This window comes from Sorex araneus, chromosome 2, assembly GCF_027595985.1.
Source record: "Sorex araneus isolate mSorAra2 chromosome 2, mSorAra2.pri, whole genome shotgun sequence".
In the NCBI taxonomy this organism is placed as follows: Eukaryota; Metazoa; Chordata; class Mammalia; order Eulipotyphla; family Soricidae; genus Sorex; species Sorex araneus.
The window spans coordinates 129,682,468-129,706,538 of NC_073303.1; the positions used below are offsets into that span (position 1 = coordinate 129,682,468).

Genomic DNA, 24,071 nt, shown 5'->3' on the forward strand with positions numbered 1-24,071 from the left:
CCTGGCCCTTCCAAGCTGCCAAGAGACACAGGGAGACACAGTGATAAGGAGGGTCACGGTATGACAGGGCCGGGCGGGTTGCAGTACTGTGGCGCACAGATGGCCAGGCCTGTGCCGTGGGGACTACATGCAGTGTCTGCCCCGCAGGTTCCAGGTTGGAGCTAAGGGCTCAGGTCAACACCCGTGTGGGTGCACCAAGCTTGGCACCAGCCCTGGCCAGCACCTTGCCGGGACCTCTGGCTGTTCCCAAGCCCCTTGTCCCTTAGAATGTTCTTAGTATGCAGCAATAGCTAAGTAATGCTTACAGGGTCTGATGAGGGAAAGGAGCAAATCACGGAAAACCTTCACATACACACACCTGACACAGGACACCACAGTGGGACAGAGACATAGACTGGCCTCCACGAAGGAGGCAGGGCACCTGCAGAACACACGCGCATGCACACACGCACGTGCATCCACACATGTGCACACACATGCACATTCGCACTCATGTGCACATACACATGTGCAAGCACACACATGCATACACCTGCGCACACATGTGCTCGTGCATACACACACATCACTGTCTTTGCAGCCTGGCCATCAGGGGCAGTGGAGGCAGCGGGCGGTCAAGCGACTGCGTGCGCATGAGCCCAGGTCAGACCCACAGCCACGCGCATGAGTCTCCATCTTCAGGCCGGCCGGAAGATGGCGGAGGGTCAGCCCCATCATTGGTGTGGCCTGGCGGGCTCCCACTGTGGGGACGCCCCCGAAACAGTGAAAACTCCCCAGCCCTGCAGTCATGAGACAACAGCCGCTGAGTCCCTGGCGCCCCCACTCACCCCGTCCTTAACCACCATGTCCTCGTCCTCGTGTCCAACCAAGCTGGGCTCCTCTCAGAGGCCACCCCTGGCTCTGGGTCAGTGCCTTAACCCCAGTCGCGTCCCTGGCCCCCAAACTGAATGAAAGGGTGAGGGATGTCCCGGGCCTGTGCATGTGGTGCTTGCACTAAAACCAGTGACTTGTAAAGTGAGTGAACGTTTTGGAGTATAAACATGTCACTGGGTATTTGAACTTGTTATTTTGAGAGGTGCACAGTGGTGCTCAGGACTCACTCCTGGATCTGTACTTTGGGGTCACTCTTGGAGGGACTTTGGGGACAATATGTGGTCAGAGACCAAAGCAGGGTTGCCCACGTGAAATACTTCCAAAGGCTTCTTTGGAGTAGCACCCCGTCTGCAGTGGTAGGGGTCTGTCCCTGTGCAGGGTTGGGGGGCTGGTCCTGGCACTGCTCTGGCCTCTCAGCCTCTCCCAAGTCTCAGAGTTCATGGGGGGAGGGGTGCGGGTGTCCCGCTATACCAGGTGATGCTCAGAGCTGACTCGTGGCTCTGTGCTCAGGGCTGACTTACGGCTCGGTGCTCAGTGCTGACTCCGGGCGGGGCTCAGGTCCACAGGGAGTCGGGCGACGCAGGCACGGCAGGGCCCTCTCTGCATTATCTCTCCAGCCCCAGCTGACTGCATACGGTCTATAACAAGCCCCGTTACAAACCCTGGATGTCAGGAAGTCAGCAGACATCCCATCCTGGGCTGACTAAGGGACTGCCTTTTCCTTCCTTTCGTTTTGTTTCTGCCACTGTTCCATCGTGGGGCTGCCCCAGCAGCGTCTCGCCACCTCCTGGCCCTAATGTGCTTCCTTCGTGCTGGCCCTGCAGGCACAAAGCTCATGCTGAAGAGGCCCTGAAGGCCATCTCCCCGTGGAGGGGCTCCTGACAAGCCCGTCAGCGCCCGTAACCACAGCTGCAGGGCTGGGGCGCATGTAGACAGCAGGCAGACCCTCAACGGGTCTCAGCGGCCGACTCAGCCCCCCGGGCCTCCCAGTGCTCTTCAGGGAGAAGGGGAGGAACTAGGAGCTCGTGTCCTTGGAGCATTGGAGCTGGGGGACATGCAGCCATGAACCCCAAGTCACGGCAGGGGAGACACCGGCTCCTGGGAGGCCTCCGGGGAGAGGCTCCTGCAGAGCTGGCTGCTGGCTGGTGGCATCTCTCCCGCCCGGGGTGCCCAGCCCAGCGCGCAGCCCCCAGCCCAGGCCAACTGCGCTCGGCTCTCAGCTGCTCTCAGCTCCCAGGTGATGCCAGCCTGGGAACGGGGCAGACTGGAAATTCATTTCCTTCCAGAGGGCCGTGGCCGAGCCAGAGCTCACCGAGAGAGCGGGCAGCTCCACTCCCCCTTCACGAGCACACACGGGCTCAGAGGCTGCTTGGTCGGCCAGCCGGGCCCCGGGCCGCAGGCTTCCACATCTGCGGAGATGGGAGGGGCTCAGGCTCTCCAGCACATGGAGTGTGCCTGTCTGATGGAGGGGGCACACCTATCAGATGAGGGTGTGCGCCTGTGCGCCTGTCCAATGGAGGAGTGCGCCACTCTGATGGGGGATGAACCTATGTGACAGGAGAGTGTGCCTGCTTGCCCACACTGCCAGGTTCCTGACAAGCGGGATGTAGCCCCTCTCAGAGGTGCTGAGCCCCCCTTACCTGGGGGGACCATCAGGGCCAGGCCCGTAGCCTCCTCCCCTTCACCTCCAAAGCCGGCTGAGAGGGGAACCTCCGGCCACAATCCCTGAGAGTGCCCCACCTGTGCCCAGACAGACACAGGCCAGCAGTGGCCTCACCACACCACGGAAAAGCCGAGGGGACAGGGCAGAGGGCCCAGCCCAGGTACAGGTGACAGGGACGTGCAGACTGGGCAGCGCCCTGTGCAGGGACCACATGCGGGGGCGGAGTGCACAGGAGGCGGGAATGTGGAACAGGTCTGGGGGCCAGGGCAGGCACGAGGCCTGCACGGCGTGAGGCGCCCAGACCCACCGACCTTCAACGCACCCACAGGGAACCCGAGCAGCACCGGCCGAGGCCAGAGAACCAAACAGCACACAACCAACCTCTGAAGCACGAGTTTTGGTTGTGGGTCTCTCATATGCTCTTCAAAGACCCAGGCAGCCAGGAAAAAGCCCCTTGGTGGGGTAACACAAGGCTTCAGTCCCGTGGGCAGCGGCCTCCCTTCCTGTGCCCGGCCCGGGATGCTGGGGGCTGAGCGGGCTCGGGGCTCACGGCCGGTCTCTGGGCCGGACTCTGCCCACGCTGGCCCACAGGACGCCCACTTCCTGATACTTGTTTTTGGCTTTGGGGCCACACCCAGCAGTGCTCAGGGCTTACTCCTGACTCTATGCCCAGATATCCCTCCCGGTGAGGCTCAGGGGACCCTCTGGGTGCCGGGGATCAAACCTGGGTCAGCCACAAGCAGCCTCCCCACTGTCGCTCACTCCAGCCTGTTTCTGAGGTTTAAATGGTGTGTCCCAGGGCTGGAGAGATAGCACAGTGGGTAGGGCGTTTGCCCTGCACGAGGCTGACAGCATCCCATAGGGTCCCCTGAGCACCGCCAGGAGTAATTCCTGAGTGCAGAGTCAGGAGTAACCCCTGTGCACCGCCGGGTGTGACCCAAAAAGCAAAAATAATAGTAATAATAAAAATAAATGGTGTGTCCCCTCCTTGCTTCCATGAGATGAACTCAGTCTCCCCTGCCGCCTACTGAGCCATGAGACAAAAGCAGACCCCTCCCCCTCCCTTCCCGATGTCCTGGCTGGGCTGTGGGGACTCAAAACCCTGCCGGGGCCCATCCCAGGGGGTTCCTCCCTCTTGGCTTCGCACCCGGGAGCCGACTCACTGTACAGGTCAGCCCTGTGGCTGGACAGGCCCTCTGCCTCTGTGCAGCCACCCTGAGCTGTCCCCGCCACCCTGCGCACAGCCTGAGCTGGCCTGCAGTTCCTGCCGGGGCTGCCCCAGGCGCCCCGTCCTGCCCGGACCAGAAGGTTTTGCTCATTTATTTCTCAGATTTGGGGCCACACTGGTGGTGAGTTGGGGGCTACTTGGCGCCAGGACGGGAGCCGCTGCTCCAGTCTGTCCACACACGTGCCCACTTGGGACTTTGCTCAGCAGGTGCCAGCCAGCTTCCCGCAAAGGAGCTGCAACTGGCCTGGCTGCAGAGCGAGAGGTCCAGCAAGGCTGAGCCCACCTGAGCCCACCCGCGGGGAAGCACAGCCTAACGCAATTGGCTGGTCACAAACTGTCACCCAGCCAGTACAGCGGGGAGGGCATTTGCCTTGCACGTGGCCGGCTCAGGCTCGATCCTGGGTACCCCACATGGTCCCGAGCCCCGCCGGGAATGATGCCTGAGTGCAGTCAGGGGTGAGCCCTGAGTACTGCTGGGAGTGGACCCAAAACAAACAAGAGAAAACTAAGACTCAGCTTCTCCACAGAGGTCCAAAGGCTCCAGTTTCGGGGTCTCTAACTCATTCATTCCCCAGCCCTCGCCCAGTCCTGTCCGCAGGTGGAGGCAGGGCCCCGTGGGGGCAGGGGGCGCCCTCCCTCCACGGGCACATCAGCCACTGGCTCCTGCAGGGACCCCACAACCGCCCTACAAGGAAGCACACCCACCAGCAGTGCTCAGGAGTCACTGAGGGGGGCATGTAGGGGGCAGGGCTGGAACCCAGCACCCTGCTGCCGGTCTCGCTCTGCCCCCAGTGCTTCCTTCATAGTCTTAAAATGAACTGGCAGCAGGTAAAATGCTCCTCACTAACTGTTGCTGCTGGTGTTTCATTGCTTTGTCTTTGGGTCACACCCGGCTGTGCTCAGGGGCGACTCAAGGCTGGGTGTTTGGGAGGCCATTGAGGTGGGGGACCCTTGTAGGGTCCGCCCCCTACAAGGCCAGTACTCTGCCCACCGAGCACCCCCAGCCTGGAGCTTCACTGTCGGGGCAGGAAGCGGCGAGACGCCCCGAAACTCGCGGACAGGCCCTCCGGACACGGTGCACAGGAGCCCCCAGTCCCGGCCTCGCCGCCCGCCGCCTTCCGCCCACTTCCCTTTCCCTGCGGGCAGAGTCCACAGGTGTCTGCGCAGCCGCGGGGCTGCGCGGGGCATCACGGGACTTGTAGTCCGGCGTCCGGCGCGGCACTACAACTCCCACGGGGCAGCGGGGCGCCGCCCCGCACCGGCCCGAGCACCTCGAGGCGGGTCCCGCGCCGCCCGCGGGAGGGGCGTGAAGATGGCGGACACGGCCGTCGGCAAAGACAAGTGTGGGGACCAGCGGCTCGTGTCCCTACCCCTGTCCCGCATCCGCGTCATCATGAAGAGCTCCCCCGAGGTGTCCAGTATCAACCAGGAGGCGCTGGTGCTCACGGCCAAGGCCACGGTGAGGCGGGCCGCGAGCCGGGAGGAGTGCGGGGGGACGGGCGGGGGCGGGCGCCTCCTGGAACCGTCGCGGCCCGCCCCGCCCGCCGGACTCCGCCGCTTGGCCCGGTCCTCCAGGCCCGCGTTTCCCGGGCTCGCGCGCGCGCCCCCGCCGCCTGCCTCGGTGCCGCCGCCGCGCGCGCCGAAGCGCGCGCGCTCCCGCTCCTGGCCCCGCCCCCGCGATTCCGCTGCGCCACTCTCCTTGGCCCCGCCCCTCATCGGCTGGCCCCGCCCTAACCCAGCCTTGCCCCGCCCTGCCTGGTTCCAGCCCAACCCCGCTTCGCTCCGCCCACTCCCCACCCGCCCCGTCCCCTCCTCGCCTGGCCCCGCCTCTCTCCCGCCCTTCCCCGCGCGCGCCCTTCGCTTGGACCCGCCCCTCCCCGCGCGCGCCCGCGCCCGTGCCCGCGCCCGGCCCCTCTGCCTTTGGTTCCAGTATACTTTTCCTGGCGCGGGCCTTCTCTGCTCGGCCCTTCCCTTTCGATTTGTTTCGTGACTCGGGACCTGCACTCATTAGTGGACCTCTTGGCGCCCTGGAAAACGCGGGGCTTGCGGGGTTCCCGAGGGAGGTGCGGCCGCAACCCCCCCCCCTCCGCCCCAGTCTCTCCCCGCATTCAGCTGGGACTTGGACTTGGTGGTTCTCCTTGTTCTGATCGGAGGGGGGGGGTCCGGGAACCCCCCCCCGAGGTGTGCAAAGTTGGCACTTTAGAGCGAACTTGTGTTTGTGCCATAGCCGAGCCATCTCTGGCCTGCCGGACCGTCTGAGCCACCCGAACTGGCTTCCTCTGCTCGGTTGAGTGCAGAGGACTGGGGTACTCAGGAGCCAAAGTCAGGGACCAAAGTCAGACGGGAAGGGTCCAAGGTCAGCTGGGCAGGAGTACAGGCTTGGCGGGCACCACATCCCAAGCAAAGCAGGTGCCTTTCACTTTAAGGAAAGGTGAGGGGAGATGCCCGAGGGTCCCTTTGGCCAGACTTGCACGGGTGGGGCCCTGTCCCCAGTACCCCCAGCACTGCGGTCTGCCACACCCAGAAGGGAATTTGGTCCTGTTTGTCACAGCCGGGCAGTGTGTTGAGCATTGCAGCTGTCGCCCCGTACTTCCATTCTAAGTCCATTTTCCAGAGATTGGGCCTCATGAGTTACTGGGAATAACTTTCATAGACTTTCCCAAGTTCAAAATGCACTTTGTAAGGGAGTGCCTGCTTCCCACAGCTTTCTCACCTCATTTTCTCCCCTTTCTCAGGGATTCCCTAGGAAACTGGAGGCACCAAGATAGCCTGCAGTCATCTAAGCACTCTAATTGGAGAATTTAGTTCTGGTGCAGGGGGAGCGCATCTGCCTTCCATTCCCAACCCCCCGCAGGTCCCCTGAACCCCACTCAGGAGCTAAATCCCAAGTCCCCATCCCCGAGTTCTCTCCGAGTGCCCAGGACGCCTGTTGTCCTTGTACATTGCTTGCAGGAGTTGTTCGTGCAGTACCTGGCCACCTGCTCCTACAGGCACGGTGGGGGCAAGGAGAAGAAGGCGCTCACCTACAGCGACCTGTCCAGCACCGCTGAGGACTCCGACACCTTCCAGTTTCTGGCAGGTGACTGAGAGCCCTGATGGGATCTTGTGTGGAAGCCAGCTTGGCCTGTGGCTGGGACGTCACGGCGCACACCAGGATGCATGGCTGGCAGAGGGCAGGCTGACAGAGCTGTGTGGCAGCTGGAGGAGGCGGGCAGTGTGTCCTTTTGGGCTGGGAGGGGACTCTGGTGGGCTGGAAAGCCTCGGCGACATGGAGCACCATGCTGATGCCCCGTCGCCTCCTGTCTTTTAGATATATTACCGAAGAAGATTTTAGCGAGTAAGTATCTGAAAATGCTCAAGGAGAAGAGGGGCTCGGACGAGGAAGAGAATGCCGACGCCTCGGAATCCTAATCCCAAAGTCAGCTCCAGCCGCCATCCTGGGGGACCCGCCTTCCGCCCCACTGGCCGAGTGCCCGGAGCAGGGACCTGCACTGCCCCCGCAGACCCAGGAAATCGCCCCCTGGACCTGGCCCCCCTCTTCAGCTGCCCCAGCTTGTGTTCAGGGCACAGCGGTTTGCGGCGGCATTCTCCCTTACAGCTGTTGGTGCCAAGTGCCAGCTGTGTATGTTTATATGTGAATGTAGATTTTGAAATCAGTTCTAGTGAAAAACTAAACACATAGTAAATAGTTCTTGGAAACTAGTTTTAAAATGACAGTTTTTGGGCATAGTATATTACATTTGAATTTTGTATTTAAAAAAAAATTTGTACTCCAATAAATCACCCATTTTTATTTAAAAACTACATATTTTTTATAGTAAAATAAATGTGGAACTTGTTCTAGAGTCACATCCCTCTGAGATCTTTGTGCAATTAAAGAATAAGCATTTCTAACCCCCCAGAGGAAAATAAGCATTTGAATCCCCAAAAAAATAATACTCTTGGGGCTTGCAGCAATAGCACAGCGGGAAGGGCATTTGCCTTGCACACAGGCCGAGGTCAGTCCTGGCAACCCATCTGGTCCCCCGAGCACCGCCAGGAGTAATTCCTGAGTCAGAGCCAGGAGTAACCCCTGAAAATCACTGGATATGATCCGAAAAGAAAAAAAAATTACTCTTCATACTTTAATTAAAGACGACTTTAAAGCATAACAATAGCTCCCCGTATGTCGTACCTCTGGTTGACCGTAGGGGTTGGAGTCCAGGTGTGGATGCCGAGTGGCTGACTGCTGGGTGTGCACCCCTGAAAACCAGGAACAGTTGTTTCCACAGCATTCTCCCCAGCTCCCTACCCCAACACATGACATTTCTGGCACTTGTCTTTCTGATGTTGTAGAAACGGTTATGATTTGAATCTAGTAACATAAGAGTGTGTGTGTGGACAGTTCTGTCACCCCCACTTATGCTTACAGCCCCCTTCACTTAGCTGTTCACAGCATTAAGGTTTTCTGTTCTGGTATATTTTCAAGTTGATTTAAAAATACTTTTTGTTGTGTGTTTGGGCCACACCTGGCAACACTCGGGTTACTCCTGGCTCTGTGCTTAGGAATTATACCTGGTGGTGCTCAGAGGTTTCTATGGAGAGTTGGGGATCACACCCAGGTCAGCCGCATGCAAGGCAAGTGCTGTACCCACTGTACTATCACTCCGGCCCCTAAAATAAAAATGGTTTTTGGTCCACACCTGGCAGTGTTTAGGGGTTACTCTTGGCTCTGTCTCAGTAACTACTCCTGGTGGTGCTCAAAACATACGGGGTGCTCAATGCAAGGCAAATGCTCTACCCATTACATTATCACTCTGGTCCCTAAAATAAAATTTTTTCATTTTTGCTTTTCCGGTCACACCTTGCAATGCACAGGAATTACTCCTGGCTCATGCACTCAGGAATTACTCCTGGCGGTGCTGGGGGGGGGGGGGAAAACCATATGGGATGCTGGGAATCAAACTCAGGTTGGCCGCCTGCAAGGCAAACGCCCTACCCGCTGTGCTATCTCTCCAGCCCCCTAAAATAAAGTATTTTAAAACCAACTCGGCCCTACAGTTTTTCTTTTTTTTTGGGGGGGGAGGGGCAGTCACACTCAGCAATGCTCAGAGGTTACTCCTGGCTCTGCACTCAGGAATTACACCTGGCGGTGCTTGGGGGACCATAGAGGATGCTGGGGATTGAACCCAGGTCGGCCACATGCAAAGCAAATGGCTTATCTGCTATACTGTCGCTCCGGCCCCAGCCCTATAGTTCTGAGTCCTGCTGAATGTAGGACCGCGGGCCAGCCCAACATACAATCTGGCCCCTCATTACTCCAGCTGATACTATAAAAATCATCTATCGTATAATGCCTCATCTTTTCGTGGTCAGTGTTAGAAGTGCTTGCTTTGCATGTGGCTGAACTAGGTTCGATCCCCAGTATCTCATAATCTCCCGAGCTCTACCAGGAATGAGCCAGGAGTAAGCTCAAAACACTTCTGGGTGTGACCCCAAAACCAAAAATGAAAACAAAAATAGCTATTTGTGTGGCCCTGGATTCAATCTTCAGCACCTAAGAGGAAAAGAAAAAAGGAACTGGTAACAGAACAGTCATGAAGACGAGGCCGCTTGTATGAGTGGGTGTCCGAGTGGTTCACCTTGGAGCCTGCAGGCCCGCCACCTTGTCAGAGGGAATGAATGCTGACAGGCTGGGAAGGACCAGTCAGGCCCAGGAACAGCCAGGAAGAGGTGGGACTTGCCACAGGGCCACGCGCCAGGCCCCATGGTCTGTGGGCCGCGAGCTTGGCCGTGACCCTACCGCTTTCCACACCAACCTTCCATCCCACACGTGGAACACCTGATGCTCTATCCCCAGAATCCTGCCCCAAGTCAGAAGACCGGGCACCAAGTGCTTCTTTTCTGATGAGGTCTCGGCTGTGCTCGCCCTGCGGGGGCGGTGGGGGAGTGGGGGGGGGGCACAGGGCAGAGGTATGAAGGTGCATTGTGGTTCTGGAGCCAAGTACATGGCCCTGGAAACATTAAGGGGGAAACACATCTGGACTTCTTTCTTCCTGTGTGGAGAGGAGGGAAGCCTGCGACTCCAGGGCTCTCGCCTGGCAGCGCTGAACCCTGGTCTGCTGTGTACAAGGCAGGTGCTGTAACCCCTTCCTGCTTGCCTGCCCCACCTTGATATCGTTTCCGGCTGGAAAGCAGGCTGGGGAGAGGGCTCGGAGGCAGTGCCCACGGCCGCCACCACGCAGCACAGAAGCCACTCCTGAGCAGAGCTGGCTCTCCTCCTCCCTCAGGGCTCACTGTGTGTGGCTGCTCCAGGAGCCCGTTTCTCCATTTGGCCTGAGCTACGGGCCGGCCGAGGGGACCCGGTCTCCATGGAAGCTGCCGGTGCTCCACAGCAGATCTGCTGCGGGAACCACTTTTGGGCACCTCCATGCCTGTGCCTGGTGGCTTTCCTCACGCTGTTTCCTTCAGAGGTTCCAACATCTGGTGATGGTGTTACGAGCCCTCTGGGATGTCCTGGGGAGTTCGGTTTTCGGCTCTCGTCTCCATTGCCAGCAGAGAGAGATGTCAGCAGGTGGAGTGCAGGGCAGCCCCACACGGTCAGGTCACCCTGCCTCTGCCTTTCTCACAGCTGCTGGCGCAGACCAGCCGCCCCTGCCCCATCCTGAATTCTCTGGGCCTGTGGCACCTTCCCTGGGGCCTGCCCAAGCCCTGTGAGTTCACGCCCAGCTGCGCAAGAATGACTAGCTGGGGAGAGGCAGCTGTAAATACGAGAGGTTTTATTTTATTTTTTGCTGACATACTATGAGGCAAAACAAAACTGACACCATACAAAATAACTTTATAAAATATCATTCACATCATATTTGATCAGATTTACAGCATTCTGTGCATGTTAAGGTTTATGTAAGGAGGTGAAAAAACACTATGCCAAACTTTCAGTATTAGTTTATATACACACAGTAAGAAACAAAACAAGTAACTGTTAAGATTTCCATGAATTTATTGCAAAAATAGTGCAAACTACTTAACCTAGTAAGCTGTAAAACAAACTCGAAAGGACCCAGCTAAGCCTAAACACGACAATCGATGCTCGGGGTCCTGCCTTTAGCTTTTCACCAGTTCACTCAGTCTGAGACCAGCCCGGCCTGCCTGGCCGAGGGAGTGCTGGCCCAAGACAGGCGTGCCTGGCTGCCTGATGCCCACAGTACCGTTAGGGCCGTGCTACTCGGCGGCGGCAGCTCGGTGAGGTCTGTGTTGAAGCATTTAGATGCCGTGATGCTTAACGTCTAACCTTGTCAAGTCAGTTCTCCAACCTCGCGATGACATGGAGAAAGGTTCCCGGAAGCAGCACAGACAGAAGGGGCTGGGAGACACAGCGCCCTCCTGTGCAGGCGCACTAGGGAAGAGGGTCACTCTACTGGTGGGCAACCTTTGAATCAGATATTGTGGTCAGGGGAAAAAAAAAAGGTACTGTCTAGCTACAAGAGTAATTTCAACATTTCTTTCAACAGTCTAGTGGGGTCCAAAAGCATATGTCTAAACAAAGTAATAAGAGCAAAAACAAAATGCTACATATAAAAGCTAAAGAAACAAAATGCAGCATATTCAGGTTCTTTTTCTTGAGGTACCTATATAAATTTAATCACCTGCCCCAAAGTACTCTTGTCAGGTAAAAAACAAAATGTTTCCTGGTCAGCCAATCACAGGGCATATTATTATGGAGAAAGTGCAACAAGGCGGATCTTTGCAGCATACTAAAGGATGACTCCGTCCTGACAGAGCAGAGCTAAGGAGCGACTGGGAACAGTTCGCTAGACCATCCCACTGCTTCTGAGATCCTGCAGCAAAAGCCTCCCGTATCATCTTTCAAAGTTCTGCTACTAAGGAATGTTGGTTCCCTTGTAAAATTCAGAGATCTTTTGAAAATAGTAAAACTATAGACTACAGGAAAGATCCCTAATTTTTATTTATCGGTACAAAATCAAATTGTTAAGACTCCAAAATATTGTTTACTTCCAAAGAATTAAGTTAAAAAAGATCGCCATAGTAGGAAAAGTCTAGAATTGTAAACTGCCAAATAGAAAAGCATGGAAAGTCATCAAGCGCCTCATCTTTCCCGCCTGCCAGAGAGCCGGGGTGCTGGGAGTACACCCTTCACTGCACCCCTGCTGTCCGCTGACACCAGTGCCCCCAGGCCATGGCGTGATGGAACCGACAACAGTCCATGTGCTGCTGAGAGCTTGGCTGAGAGTTGGTGCCAGGGCTGGCCGTGATGGGAGGGCTGGGGGCTGCCTGTCACCCCTTCAGTGGCACAGAAAACGAAGGGAGAGAAAAAGAGGCGAGCACAGAAGGTTGGGGGTTTCTTGTTGGTAACATGAAATTTGCTCTGGGACATTTTTTCTTTTCACGAGAGGGCAGTTGGGGTTCCAAAGCACGTTAGTAGTTGGCTGAGGGGGATCTATTAAGTTTCACGGCCAATATAAAATAGTTCATTTTAAATGGGTTTCTCAATGCATTAGGATTCAACACAAAAGGCACAAAATAAATAAAAATATTAAATAAACGGAAAGATGGTTTCAAGCTTCGTGTGGAGTTATAGCTCACTGTTTGGTTACTTTTTCCAATTTAATTTGACAGACTAAGTAAATAGCACCCAACTGTTTAACTGAGGTAGATCCACATTGTAAAGAAAGCTGGGTCCCCTCCATTTTGTGTCTAGATTTAAGATGCTTTTGCAGAAACACAAACCCGTGGGATCAACATGGAGGCCGGGCCAGGAGTTGGCGCGTGGGGAGAAAGTGCGGAGCGCGGAGCGGCCAGGCCTGCAGCTGGTGGGTCATCTCAGAGCAGCGAGCCCCCCACTCAGCCGCACGGCCCTTTCCCTCCAGCAGAGGGGCAGGGCGGGCAGAGAGGGAGAGAGACGGGAAATTCTGTACCCAAGTTTCCCTTTATAACTCCAGAGATATGACTTGTTGGCTCTGACATAGCATCTTGATCTGAGCAGTTTCAACTCACTCTGCCGAATATTTTTGCATACTCTGAAACTCACAATTTAACATCTGATTAAGGCTTCATTTGAAGTGGCGTCACCAACTAGCATCATGCAAGCATGGGACATCCTCAAAAACACAGCATGGGGCTTGGCCGAGACGGAACAGCGAGTCTGGGAACTGGGTTCAGCAGGTTCTCAGATGCCATCATCGGCCTGACACTGCATGGAACAAACGCAAACTCCGACCGGCGAGGCCAGCACAGACATGCCAGCGACACGGGACTGCCGAGGCACACGCAGCACGAAACATGGCTGTACAGCACAGCCCACCCCGGAGGAAGGGGGCACAGACACACGGGGAGCAGCCCCCGGCACGGCCCTGCAGCTGCTCGGCTTCTTAGAAAAGTCAACTTTCAAAGGGCAGGTACAGTTCGATGCAAAATGTCTCCTAAAATGGTTCACAGAGGGGTGCACGCATGTGTGTGTGTGTGTGTGTGTGTGTGTGTGTGTGTGTGTGTGTGTGTGGGAGGGGCAGGGACTAAGAAGCGGCAAGACCAACCTATGGAACTTTTGAATTTGTTTTTGGTTGTTTTTCAATTATTTTATAAAAATAAAATGAAACTAGAAAAGCTGATAAAACACAGGGTTAAAACCCTCAATACATATTAGGTAAGTAATCTGAAGTGTACCAGAGGTAAGAAAAAACTGGATTCAGACACTACATTCTTCCTTGCACTTAGGGGCAGTGAGCCACTCTGCGTGAGGCTTACAATCATTCTCTGAAAATTCTCGACAAAGTAAAGACTCACTTGCCTCTACAAGATATAAAATACGAATTCACATCTTCAGCAACTACATAAATTCCACTATCAAATTCTGAAGTCCGCTCTGAACACATCGCTAGAGCAGAGGGCTGTGGACGCTGACCCGTGGGTGTCCGCCGCTCACCACGCAGACCATGTCCCGTTCGTCCCACTGAACCAGCGCGAGAGGGGGCTGGGGTCTTAGACCACCAGCCAAGAAAGCGTGCGTTCCAAAGCTCTGCCGACCTTTTTGGGGAGCTGGGCAGGGCCCCTCACCTAGGCAAGGGTCCCTGACACTCTGAGCTGCCCCAGGAGGTGTGAGGTGGCCACGTGCCTCACCTGAACGCCAGGCCTGACCCCGTGCTAGGCTGGTCACCTAGACCAGGCAACAGAGTGGCTTGATCCTGCGACCAGATGGATACAGCCCGGACTAGAAGGGCAGCAACAAGTGCCAAGAGCAGGGCCTGCCCATAGGCGCCCCCCCCCCGCCCCCCGCCGCTGTCTGGGTGTTCCCAGCTCTGAAAGCGCGTGTGGCCAGCTGGGGCGAGCGAGCATTTGGTGTAGCCCAAACTCGACCTAGTCCAAGAAGGTTGTAAATGAGAGAACATGCTTCCTACAGGCCCCCCAAAGTGGGCTGTGTGTGGGCAGGTGAGGACAAGAACGCTTCGGCCACCCACGCCTGACACATGACTCTCATCACCCAGAAGGGCAAGACCGTGCTCCCAGGCCTTGGTGTCAATTCTTCTACCTCACACGACCTGGATGGAGGGCAGTGGCAAGGGATACCCACCAGAGGGGCCAGCCAAGTAAGGCTCCGCCTGCCGCCAGCATCCTGGCAGGGCATAGCACAGAGCCCTCTGGTGAGAACCGGCTATGGGTGCTGGCATGACTGAGAGGGCGGAGGTAGCCTGGTCTGTGTCCGTTCCCGCACATGGAGAGCTGTGACGAGCAACCACGCGCAGGGAGGCCAGAAAGACCGAACAGAGCAGCAGGATGTGCTGAGGACACGCTGGGCCCGTCCAACAGTGACCTCACGGCCCCACAGAGCCACGAGCCACCTCCTCGCAGTGCTGGAGGTGGGCAGGACTGCGCACATCTAACACTGATCGGGTGGGCGACCTTCAGGACCCCGGTGTGCTCTGCCACCCTGCGTCCAGCTGGAGTAGGTGCTGGGGGCTCTGAAAGGGGGACGCGGATGTGGAGGTCCTTGTGAGTGGGGGCACAGCAGATGGAGGTCACTGAGAATGGCTATGGCTTGCAGGCCATGGGACTGTCCATTGGGTGCACCCATGGTTGTCGCTCCACTTAGGTGGGAACTGCTGCAGGGCCAGGAGAGGCCCAGGAAGCCCCGACTGAAGCCTGCACTGCCCCCGTCCCCATGCTGCCCCCACCGGGCGCTCTACCCTGAACCTATTATATCAAATATAGAATCTGACTGAAAATCTGCCTTGTAAAAATAAGACCCCATCACCCCACTGACCAATGCCAAAGTACATTGGCGCCTCTGTAAGAAAAACAATTCACCCCGAGAAACTATTGTGGCTTTCAAAAATAAATCATGCAGCAAACTCGAAGGTATGGACCGGGTGGTCTACAACAACTGGGAGCCAGTGCCTGTCACCTCCATCAGGCACCTCACACCTCAGATAAGCCACGCAGCCAAGCAAAGCGGGCAGGAAGGGAAATAAATAGCAACATTTGTATTTAATAACAATAAAAACACAGAACATAACTTCAGAGACAACCCCCGCCCTACTGAACGCCTCTAAGTGCCGTTTGGAAGGGGTTCCCCTCCCCCAAAAAAACATGCCAGAGAGCAGGGTAGTAGCCCCTTTGTAGAGGGGGCATACCCGAGCCCCCTGGCCACAACACCACATCACCTGGGTGAGCTGCCCCACAGCACAATGGCACGGCTCTGAGCCGAGAAGGACCACCCGGAGCCTCTGAGAGGCACCCACAGACTGGGGGATGGGGGTTGGGTGGGCACATAGGGGGACATGGAGACGCCTTCATCTTCCTATAGTGAATGCTCTGGGCACAGCCAGAGCGCCGAATTCTACACCCCAAGTTCACATTCAGTTTGCTTCAAGCAAGGCACACCTGACTTGACAGTGTGGGGAAAGGGGGGCCGAGCTGCGAGGGGGACAGCGGGGGATGGGCCGAGTCAGGGAGCCCCCTCGGGCTGGGCATCATGGTAGGGCAAGCAAGTGTGAAAGCAGGTGGACAGGGCGAGGCCCAAGCCTGCTGCACTGAGGTGTGACGCGTCTCAGGGTCGAGCCTAGTGACGGGACTGGTAGAAATTTGGGAAACAAGTATTTACCTGAGAAACTGTAACTACAGCCATTTGGATTCTGAACCACCAGACAGGTACGAAGGTGGGCAGCAAGCAGGCTCAGTCTGCATGTCCTGCCTCCTCCCCTTCTGAAGAAAACCTTTCCTACAAGACTTCGAGCTCAGCACCGGGCCAATCGGATGGAGCAGAGGGGGGAGGGGCCTCCTCAGCGAGCGCCTGGGGGCCGCAGGAGACGAGAAAAGGGGACAGCAAGACAGACCCGTGGGACCAACAGCCACTCTGCTGCCCACCTTCCCAGAGTGAGACAGCCTGGGTGGCGGGCAGGACGGGGGAGGGAGCTGCAAGTACGAAGCAGCACAGGAGGAGCCCCCGGGCCTGACGGTGTGCACAGAGCCGATGAACCAGCCACTCTCTTGGTGCAACTGCTTCCACAGAGGGCAGCCCCACGTCTGTCTCAGTGCATCGACCCTTCCACCGGGGAGGGGCGCCCCAAACGGAACCCCGGCCCAGGACGGGAGGGTCAGCACACCCATTTGTGCTTCGTCGGCTGGGGGTCCTATGGGGCGGGGTGAGGGTGGCGCCCTGGGAGGGAGGTACGGGCTGCAGCACCCCTGGAGACACACAGGCTCCCGCTCGCCAGCACCGGGGGCCACGGGACGGCACCATCCCCCGCCCCACTAATACTCTGATATGCTAAACAGGTAACAGGAAGAAGCACCCCGTAGTCCCAAAATGAAAAAGTTTCTACCTATCCCAGTAATACTGCAAACCAGGTACCTACTTTCTTTACGTCACAGACACACAGTGAGAGAGGATTATACTGTGTCCATCCCACAGACCCGTATTCTTCAGAAACTTTGGGAATAAACATCACAGTCCTAGAGGCGAGCCCATGATCAGACCGCCGGCATTCTGTCTTTGCTCTTTTTTTTTTTTAAGTTTTGTTTTACATAAATTTCTACTAAAATGGCACTTGCCTGCCAATCTCTCTGGGCCCACGAGTGTAAACGCATACCGCCCACCTCTGCTTGCTCCTGGCTCCTCGCCCAGAGCGGGCGGGGGGCGGCCGAAGGGCTGGGGCCAGCCCAGGAAGGAGCACGCTCGGTCACTTGGAACTGGAAGGCTCAAGGCTTTAAAACCACCCATGTGGCGAGTGGCTCCCTCTCAGAGTGCTCACGGCTAGTTCGAGCCCATCCCTTTCATAGAGAATCGTGTGTTAGAAACAAGTACATCGAATGACCAAATAAATTAAAAATGTTTTAAAGCCCTGAGTTCATAGACTGGTTCTGGGAGATGTTTGGGAACACGGGACTCTGTTTTAACAAGCAGCTTAGAGATTTTGGCAAACCATACTTCCTACGGCAGTGGGTCTCACACAGGCTGCAGTTCCAAATCCAAGTCTGAAATCGGGGACGGAAGGCAATCTGGAAATGGCGAATCTAGCGAAGCCGACGACGTCTCATGTTCCCCGCGGGCTGCACGGAAGGGGTGGGCCTCTGTTGGTCTGAGTGTAGCTGGTCTCATGTGAATCCAACTGGTACACAATCGTAAACATGTCAACAGTCAAGCGAAGTACATGGTGCGCAGCGTGTCCTGGTGGACCTGCACGGCCTTGGCCAGGGCCTGATGGTCTCGGCCGTTGCTCTGCCCAGAGGTATGGCTTCCTTCAGCACTGCAGGAACAAGCAGAGATGGCCCTGGAGTGAATGCAGTGCCCTTGGCCAGCAGTGAGGTCGGCCTGGGGCTTGGAGGAGCAGGTCACTCACCTATCGTGTTCTTTGTCCACCAGGTGGTACCTGGCCCGGAAGGCCACCAGGTGAGCGTAGTAGGCAGGTGCTGGGATGGACACCGAGCGCGTGCAGCGCACGTAGGTGTGACACAGCTGGTAGGTGAGGATCTGCAGCTCATCCGAAGAGAAGCGATTGTCGTCCCAGAGCACGTGGTAGTGGGAAGGCCTGCTGGTTCCCTGCGGGCAGGCAGAGCAGAGCAGAGCGGTTCAGCACGGCCTGCATGGCATGGGAGAGAGGGGGCAGCCGCCGCCGAGGGGACTGGACGGTCAGAGATGGTCATGCGGCGCTGCACGGACCAGCACAGAATCGACACAGGATGAGGGGAAGGCACTGGCTTGCCCTGCACGCAGCAGACCTGGGTTCCACCATGGGTACTGCAGATGGTCCCCGGGTCCACCAGGAGAGGCCCCCAGAGCAAAAACAAAGACCAAAAAAAAAGCCCACAAAACCCAGACTCAGAGTGCCTGAGGGCTCTGCTCCACACAGCAGGGAGGGGATGGTCTCAGCAGGGTCTCCTGACACAGCAGCAGGACAGCCACTGAGCATGGCAGTGTGGTCAAGAAGGCAAACACAGAAGCAGGCCTCATCTGAAAGCTGCCTCTGGCCATCCGCCAGAGGCACTGTTTCCTATGGAACTTTACAACTAGTGAGAGGTGAGAAATGGTCTCCAGCAGGATGGAACAGTTTTTTCTGTGGACTCACCAGGGGCCCTGACATGTAGTCTTTGCAGCTGCAGTGCAGCCCTGGGCCCCCGGGCCCTAGGAGGCTCACCACTCTCCCAGCACCTCCAGATCCCTTGTGTTCAGTGTCCCCATGTCCCCTGCATGCCCCACCCGCCATTCCCTGTGCCCGAGCGCCTGGGGAGGGCCCACTCACCTGGATGCCAGCGTGGCTGCACAGGTAGAAGTCAAACTCAGTGGGGTGGGTGATCTTCGTGTCCACAGTGGTGCCTGCTGGGATGTTCCCGCTTTTCCCCACCTGCAGCGACCAGACCAGGAATAGTCAGTGCCCACCGCCACCTCTGCTCCTGGTGGGGGCTGAGACTGAGAGCCCACTGTGTCACTCACCCGCTCATTCTTGTCGGTGCAGAAGAGCCGCGTGTGGTGCCTCTTCTGCACCACGATGAAGGTGATGCCCGGCTGGTAGTCTTTCTCCAGCTTGATGCATGCCTCTCGGATGGCCAGCAACTCATGGTGCAGCACCTGTGTGTGGGATGCCGGGCTCAGAGCCGCCTGCACCCCTCCAACCACCATGCTGACCACCAGACACGCCACAGACTCTGCAAAGAGCCTGTCAGTCCTGTGTGCTTTAAAGGGGACCCTTCCTTCCATGTAAGCCAGGGTGCTAGCAAAGCCCAGAGTCCACAGGCAGATGGCGGACACAAGCAGAGTCTGGAATGTTCTCCGTGGACACTGAGATCACACAGCCTCAACTGGGGCCTCAGGAGCTATCTGAGAGCATGCAGCAGGGAGTGCAGCCCAGGCTCCAACCTGCAATCACTCCTGGGGTCTGCCGGGTGCCTTATTCTACCCACTGGGACCCTCTGTGGTCCTATCTGCTGTCGGTCAGTCACGGGACCTGGCCACCCAGACTCGCACGGAGCAGCTGACCTGCTGGAACTGGCCCTCGGACACGCCATCGCGGTAGAAGATGATGCGAGTGGGCTTGAAGCGTGTGGACTTGTAGAACTGGATGAGCAGCTCCCGCACCATGGCCGCCAGGTCCTGAATGATTTCTTGCCGGTGCTGCTGCACCCGCACAGTGGCACAGTAGCGGTTGGGGTGGGCATCCATGCTGCCCACGACCTGCGGAACAGGCCCAGACATTCAGCAGGGGGTGACGGGCTCACAGAATCAGTTGTGCCCATAGTCACCCCTATGGTCAGAATCCCAAAATGCAGAGAGACACGAGTCTCAGGTCAGTGGCCCAAGGTCCAAGCTACCAGGTGGCCAGTGGACTGCCAGGGTTGGAGGGGGCAAGTGAGGCAGAGCCAGCAGCTGAGGCCACAGCCCTGAGCTGTCCCCGCCAGACTACATTTGGCTGCCCTGAGTGGTAATGTCCATGTACCGGTCACCCCAGTCTCCATGTGTGCAGCCATGAGGGACTGTCTGGCCACTGCCACCTGCAGAGTGGCCCTGGACCCGCCCCAGCCTGGAGGTGTGACACTCACAGCTGCGATGGAGGGCTTCTTGCCATCACCGGCAGGGGGGTGTGTGACGTCAGCCCCCAGGAAGATGACGGGCTGCTGGAAAACTGGAGGCCTGCAGGGACGAGGGGAGTGCCGTCAGCAGGGGCGCAGCCGGCTCAGAGATGCAGACATGTGTGCTGCACCCAGGGCACACGCCAGAGCCTGGAGCCCCACGGGAGGCCCGGGCTTGGCAAAGGCAGGGTGTTTGTGTGTGGGGAAGCCCAGGTCAGAGCCGCAGGGGATCACCCTCAAAGCCAAGGGTCCACGAATGACCTGTGCAGGGAGGCACAGCAAGAGCCCTGGTCCAGACCACCCTTCCACCACTGCACTCCTGAGGCAGATGCAGCTTCCGGCCCCCAATCAACAGTGGAGGTGGGGAAAGAGACGCTGAGATGACCCAGACCACCCCCATACAGACCAGCACAGACCTGGCTCAGAGCACCCATAACCCCAAGGGGCTGCTCTGCCCCGGCCCTCCTGCCACACTCCATCTCAGCACCCTCATGCTGGGCCCTCCTCCCTCAGACCCGTCCTTCGTCCTTCAGAGCAGAAGGCGTGGAGCGGCAGTCTCAGGAATTCACACCTCTGCCCCAACCCACACACCTGCCCTGGGGAAGCAGGATGTTGTTGACGCCGCCCAGCTTGACATTGATCTTCAGGCAGAGATTGGACAGCGTCTGGGGTGTGGTCCTCTGCACATTCTTCATCTGCACACACTGTGTGGCCATGCCCAGCACCGTGTCCCCCACACGTTTGACCTCAGCTGCAGGCACAGGGTGTGGCTGTCCTCACTGCTCGAACATGGCGGCTCTGGCCCGTCCACCCAGACCCACCACAGGGCCCACGGCAAGCAAGGAAGGGACAGGCAGGGATAGTCAAAAGGCGGGCTCGGGAGCACAGGGGTCAAAATACAGGAGACGCGAGTTGACAGAGTATCAAGAAACACGAGGTTCAGGGAGCATAGGAGACCAGGGAACACGGGGATCAGGGAGCAGGGGAGACCCGGGAACACGGGGATCAGGCAGCAGGGGAGACCGGGGAACATGGGGATCAAGGAGCAGGGGAGACCCGGGAACACGGGGATCAGGCAGCAGGGGAGACTGGGGAACATGGGGATCAGGGAGCAGGGGAGACCAAGGCACAGGGGTCAGGGTGTGGACAGGGTCAGTCAGCAGCACACAGGGGCTGGAGCGCAGGGAGGGACTTGGGGCCCTGCTGGGTAAGCACAGCAGTGCGGCTGCTGGCCAGAAATGGGATTTTAAGAACACACACTGGCACCCTCAATTGTGTGCAGGTGTGAGTCTAACCCGTGGCCCCCAAAAAGGAGCCCAGTACTGGAGGGGAAGGCCTGACCGCCCCCAGGGATGCTGTGCCATCACAACACACAGGGAACTGAGCCACTGTCCCAGATGGAGGCTGTCCGCCCATCTGCATCTCTTCTCTCTCTGCCGGGGCCGGGGCCTACCGTAGACGGGGGTCTTGCCCGGCAGGATGACCACCACCAGCTGCAGGCCGGCATAGGTGTTCTTCAGGTGCCGGAACATGGGCTCCACGCTGTCAGCGCCCTGGGCATACTTGCAGAAGCAAGGCTGCCCCTGGATGGGCATCCCCGCGTCCCTGGAGATCTTCCGGAGCTGCTCGGTGAAGGACCTGGGAGCAGAGGTACAGTGAGGGCGGGCGCCCCACAGCAGGCCCTGCCCCTCACCTCAGCTCGCTCTCCTTTAGCTGCTCCCTTACTTGAGGTGCACCTCCGTGCACTGGCGTTGGGGTGCAAAGCAGGCGATGGCCCACACCTTGATCTCGATGCCCGTGTGGAACTGTTTGTTGCGCATGTCCCAGACGCCCTGCACAGGTGTGGCGATCGCTTTGTTCTGCAGACGGATGAGAAGTGTAGCTCCAGACCATGTCCCTCTGACTCGGTTTCCCTCTTGGCAGGGACAGACCCAGATCAGAAGGGGCTGCTGACACTCTGCCAGCCCGGAGTGGCCAGACACCCAGGGAAGCAGGCAACAAGGTGGACAGCCAGAGGTGGGAGAGAGGCGGCAGCGATAGGTGCAGGGAGAGGAAGATGGAGGAGGAGGAAGGAAGGAAAAAGGGGTGTGGGTAGAGTGGGAGGAACTGACAGACGAAAGAGAGATCCCAGGGCCCCATAGCCCAGGGTAGCTGGGCTTTTAAGAACCCCAGGAAGAGAAGGTCCTTTGAAGTGACGGGAAAGCGTCTGCTGTAAAAAGCTCATCTACCTGCAATTTCACCCCTATTCCCCGTGAGGTATGTGTGTATATGTGCGTGCGTGCGCGCGCGCGCGTGTGTGTGTGCGCGCGCGCGCGCGCGTTGAGTTCAGGGGCAGGGCAGGTGGGGGCCACTGTCCTCCGCTCAGCCCGTCCCACTGCTGCCCGAGGCCCTATAGTCAGACCAGCCGAGGAGTGGCTGGGCAGGAGAGGACGCTAATGAGCTTCCGCTGGGCCCACGGCCAGGACCCAGGGACCTCTGAAAGAGGTGAAAGGGAAAAAGCAAACAGTGACCACTGCTGGGCCTGTCAGCCAATCTCTACAGAGCAGAGAGGAAAGCCGAGCTGTGTCTGGAAACGGCCCCTTGTCCCTGGGCCCTAGCACCTACCCGGCCCCCGTAGAGGATGGAAGGAGGCTGCAGGACGCGGCCAGTCACGTCGGTCATCTCATCCTTGACCATGATTCCAAACTCACGCACGTATGGGTCTGTGTTGAAGCTGGCGCTGCGCATCTAGGGCAGAGGAGGTGGTAGGGTCAGAGAAGCGATAAGGGTGCTGTTCGTGGGGACCCCGGGCCCTGGCACTCACCAGCTTGCTGATTTCCTCCTGGCGGTCGGGGGCAGAGCGAGCGGTTGCCCTGATCATGGTTGAGGTCTGATTGTCCGTCAGCTTCTTAATGCAGCGCTGCCCGGCCACAATGTTGCACACCTGTGGGCACAGGCCTCATCAGTTCCGAAGACTGAGTACGCACCCCCACTCACCTCTCCTGACCCCAGGCAAAGGCCAGGGGGTGGACCAGCCCCGGAGACCCTAAGGCTAAGTGCTGACAGGTCTGAGGGCCCTAGAGCAGGGCGGTGGGTGGTGCCGTGACTCGCCTCTAGGGGGAGGTAGGTGTGCTTCTGCTCCTGGCCGACCTGCAGACACGGGAGATGGGGGTAGCGCAGGACCAGCTTGTGTCTGTCCTTGAAGTACTGGGCCACGGTGCACTCCACGGTCTGCCCGCTCTCCTGCTGCAGCGGGAACCTGGGGACGGACATGGCTCAGCCTGGCCTAGGCCAGAACAGTAGGCGGGGCTGGGACCAGGGCAGGTGCACCCGCAAAGCCTGCAGTGGCTAAGACACAGGTATGCAGAGGCCACTTCTGGGCTCCAGGGCTCCTGAGCCCACCCATGTGGGCCCGCCCCCCCCCCCCGCAGCCCTGCTGCATGCTGGGGCAATTAATGTGCACTGGGGAAAGGAGCCGGGGTAAAAGTCACACCCCACCCAACAGCGGGGTCCCTGACTCCCCTTCTTAAGGTGTAGCCCGGGAGATGCCCCAGGAGCGATGTGGGGGGCCTTACGTCTGGTGGCTGGCGGGCCGCCGGGTCACGTTGCAAACGCGGTACTTCCTCTTCATCTGCCCACAGTGTGTGATCTCCACCTTCAGGCCTGAGACATGGCAGTCAGCCAGCCTGGCCTTCCCAGGGCCCCCCTTCTCCTCACCAGGGAGGCCTCCTGCAGTGCTGACAGCTGAGCCCACATGGCAGCTCAGAGGTAGGAGGCCACACTGAATGAGTACAGCCTCTCCAGGTATTCGGACACAGGCACCCAGTTCTAGAAAGTTCTGGGCATCGATACTGCCTAGGCTCTATCTTGGGTCCAATGGCCACAGCCTGCAGGTTGCTATCAACTCTCTCCCCAAGGGGATCACGAGAAGTGGGCTCAATTCTGCCAGGAATACTCCCACCCATTCCAGACCCCTAAGTGGGGGACGGAGACCCCGAACCTTTGATTTCTTTGGTAAACTTCACCCTTTGGGAATCTGTCAGAGGTTTCTGTTGCTCTTCGATACTTTTAAAATCCAAGACTTCACACACGAACTCGATTACTGGCTGGGCCTTGTAGAATGCGGTGGCAGAGACTGCAAGCGAGAAGAGACAAACGATGATATGTGACATGGGACAGCATGACAGAGATAACATGTGGAATGGGACAGTGATGAGGTGATGGGGTGGGGGGACAGTGTGACAGGAGGTGACATGTGGCATGGAGACT

General features: G+C 58.0%; 2 protein-coding genes across 2 annotated transcripts in view; one reads left to right on the forward strand and one right to left on the reverse strand.

The window, feature by feature from the left end:
- Positions 1 to 4,990: 4,990 nt before the first annotated feature.
- Positions 4,991 to 8,763, forward strand: CHRAC1 (chromatin accessibility complex subunit 1). Its single transcript, XM_055127017.1, has 3 exons — positions 4,991 to 5,223; positions 6,717 to 6,843; positions 7,075 to 8,763. The coding sequence occupies exons 1-3, from the start codon at positions 5,077 to 5,079 to the stop codon at positions 7,173 to 7,175; spliced, it is 375 nt and encodes a 124-aa protein (XP_054982992.1). The 5' UTR covers positions 4,991 to 5,076; the 3' UTR covers positions 7,176 to 8,763.
- Positions 8,764 to 10,505: 1,742 nt separating this feature from the next.
- The window catches only part of AGO2 (argonaute RISC catalytic component 2), a 44,842-nt gene continuing 31,276 nt past the window's right edge, over positions 10,506 to 24,071 (reverse strand). Inside the window, exons 6-19 of the mRNA XM_055125823.1 lie at positions 23,803 to 23,937; positions 23,378 to 23,465; positions 22,914 to 23,061; positions 22,627 to 22,746; positions 22,428 to 22,550; positions 21,549 to 21,682; positions 21,277 to 21,461; positions 20,415 to 20,574; positions 19,794 to 19,884; positions 19,234 to 19,428; positions 18,691 to 18,825; positions 18,500 to 18,601; positions 17,600 to 17,799; positions 10,506 to 17,506 (exon numbers count right to left, since the gene is read on the reverse strand). Coding sequence (XP_054981798.1) covers positions 17,398 to 17,506; positions 17,600 to 17,799; positions 18,500 to 18,601; positions 18,691 to 18,825; positions 19,234 to 19,428; positions 19,794 to 19,884; positions 20,415 to 20,574; positions 21,277 to 21,461; positions 21,549 to 21,682; positions 22,428 to 22,550; positions 22,627 to 22,746; positions 22,914 to 23,061; positions 23,378 to 23,465; positions 23,803 to 23,937 — 1,925 coding nt within the window. The 3' untranslated portion in view covers positions 10,506 to 17,397. The remainder of the gene's footprint in view (positions 17,507 to 17,599; positions 17,800 to 18,499; positions 18,602 to 18,690; positions 18,826 to 19,233; positions 19,429 to 19,793; positions 19,885 to 20,414; positions 20,575 to 21,276; positions 21,462 to 21,548; positions 21,683 to 22,427; positions 22,551 to 22,626; positions 22,747 to 22,913; positions 23,062 to 23,377; positions 23,466 to 23,802; positions 23,938 to 24,071) is intronic.

What these genes read in the sequence shown, in the direction of transcription:
- CHRAC1 (XM_055127017.1), top strand. Translation starts at nt 5,077, where the DNA reads ATGGCGGACACGGCCGTCGGCAAAGACAAGTGTGGGGACCAGCGGCTC. An exon ending in TGCTCACGGCCAAGGCCACG is followed by an intron (nt 5,224 to 6,716) that starts GTGAGGCGGGCC and finishes CATTGCTTGCAG; the next exon opens with GAGTTGTTCGTGCAGTACCT. An exon ending in CACCTTCCAGTTTCTGGCAG is followed by an intron (nt 6,844 to 7,074) that starts GTGACTGAGAGC and finishes CCTGTCTTTTAG; the next exon opens with ATATATTACCGAAGAAGATT.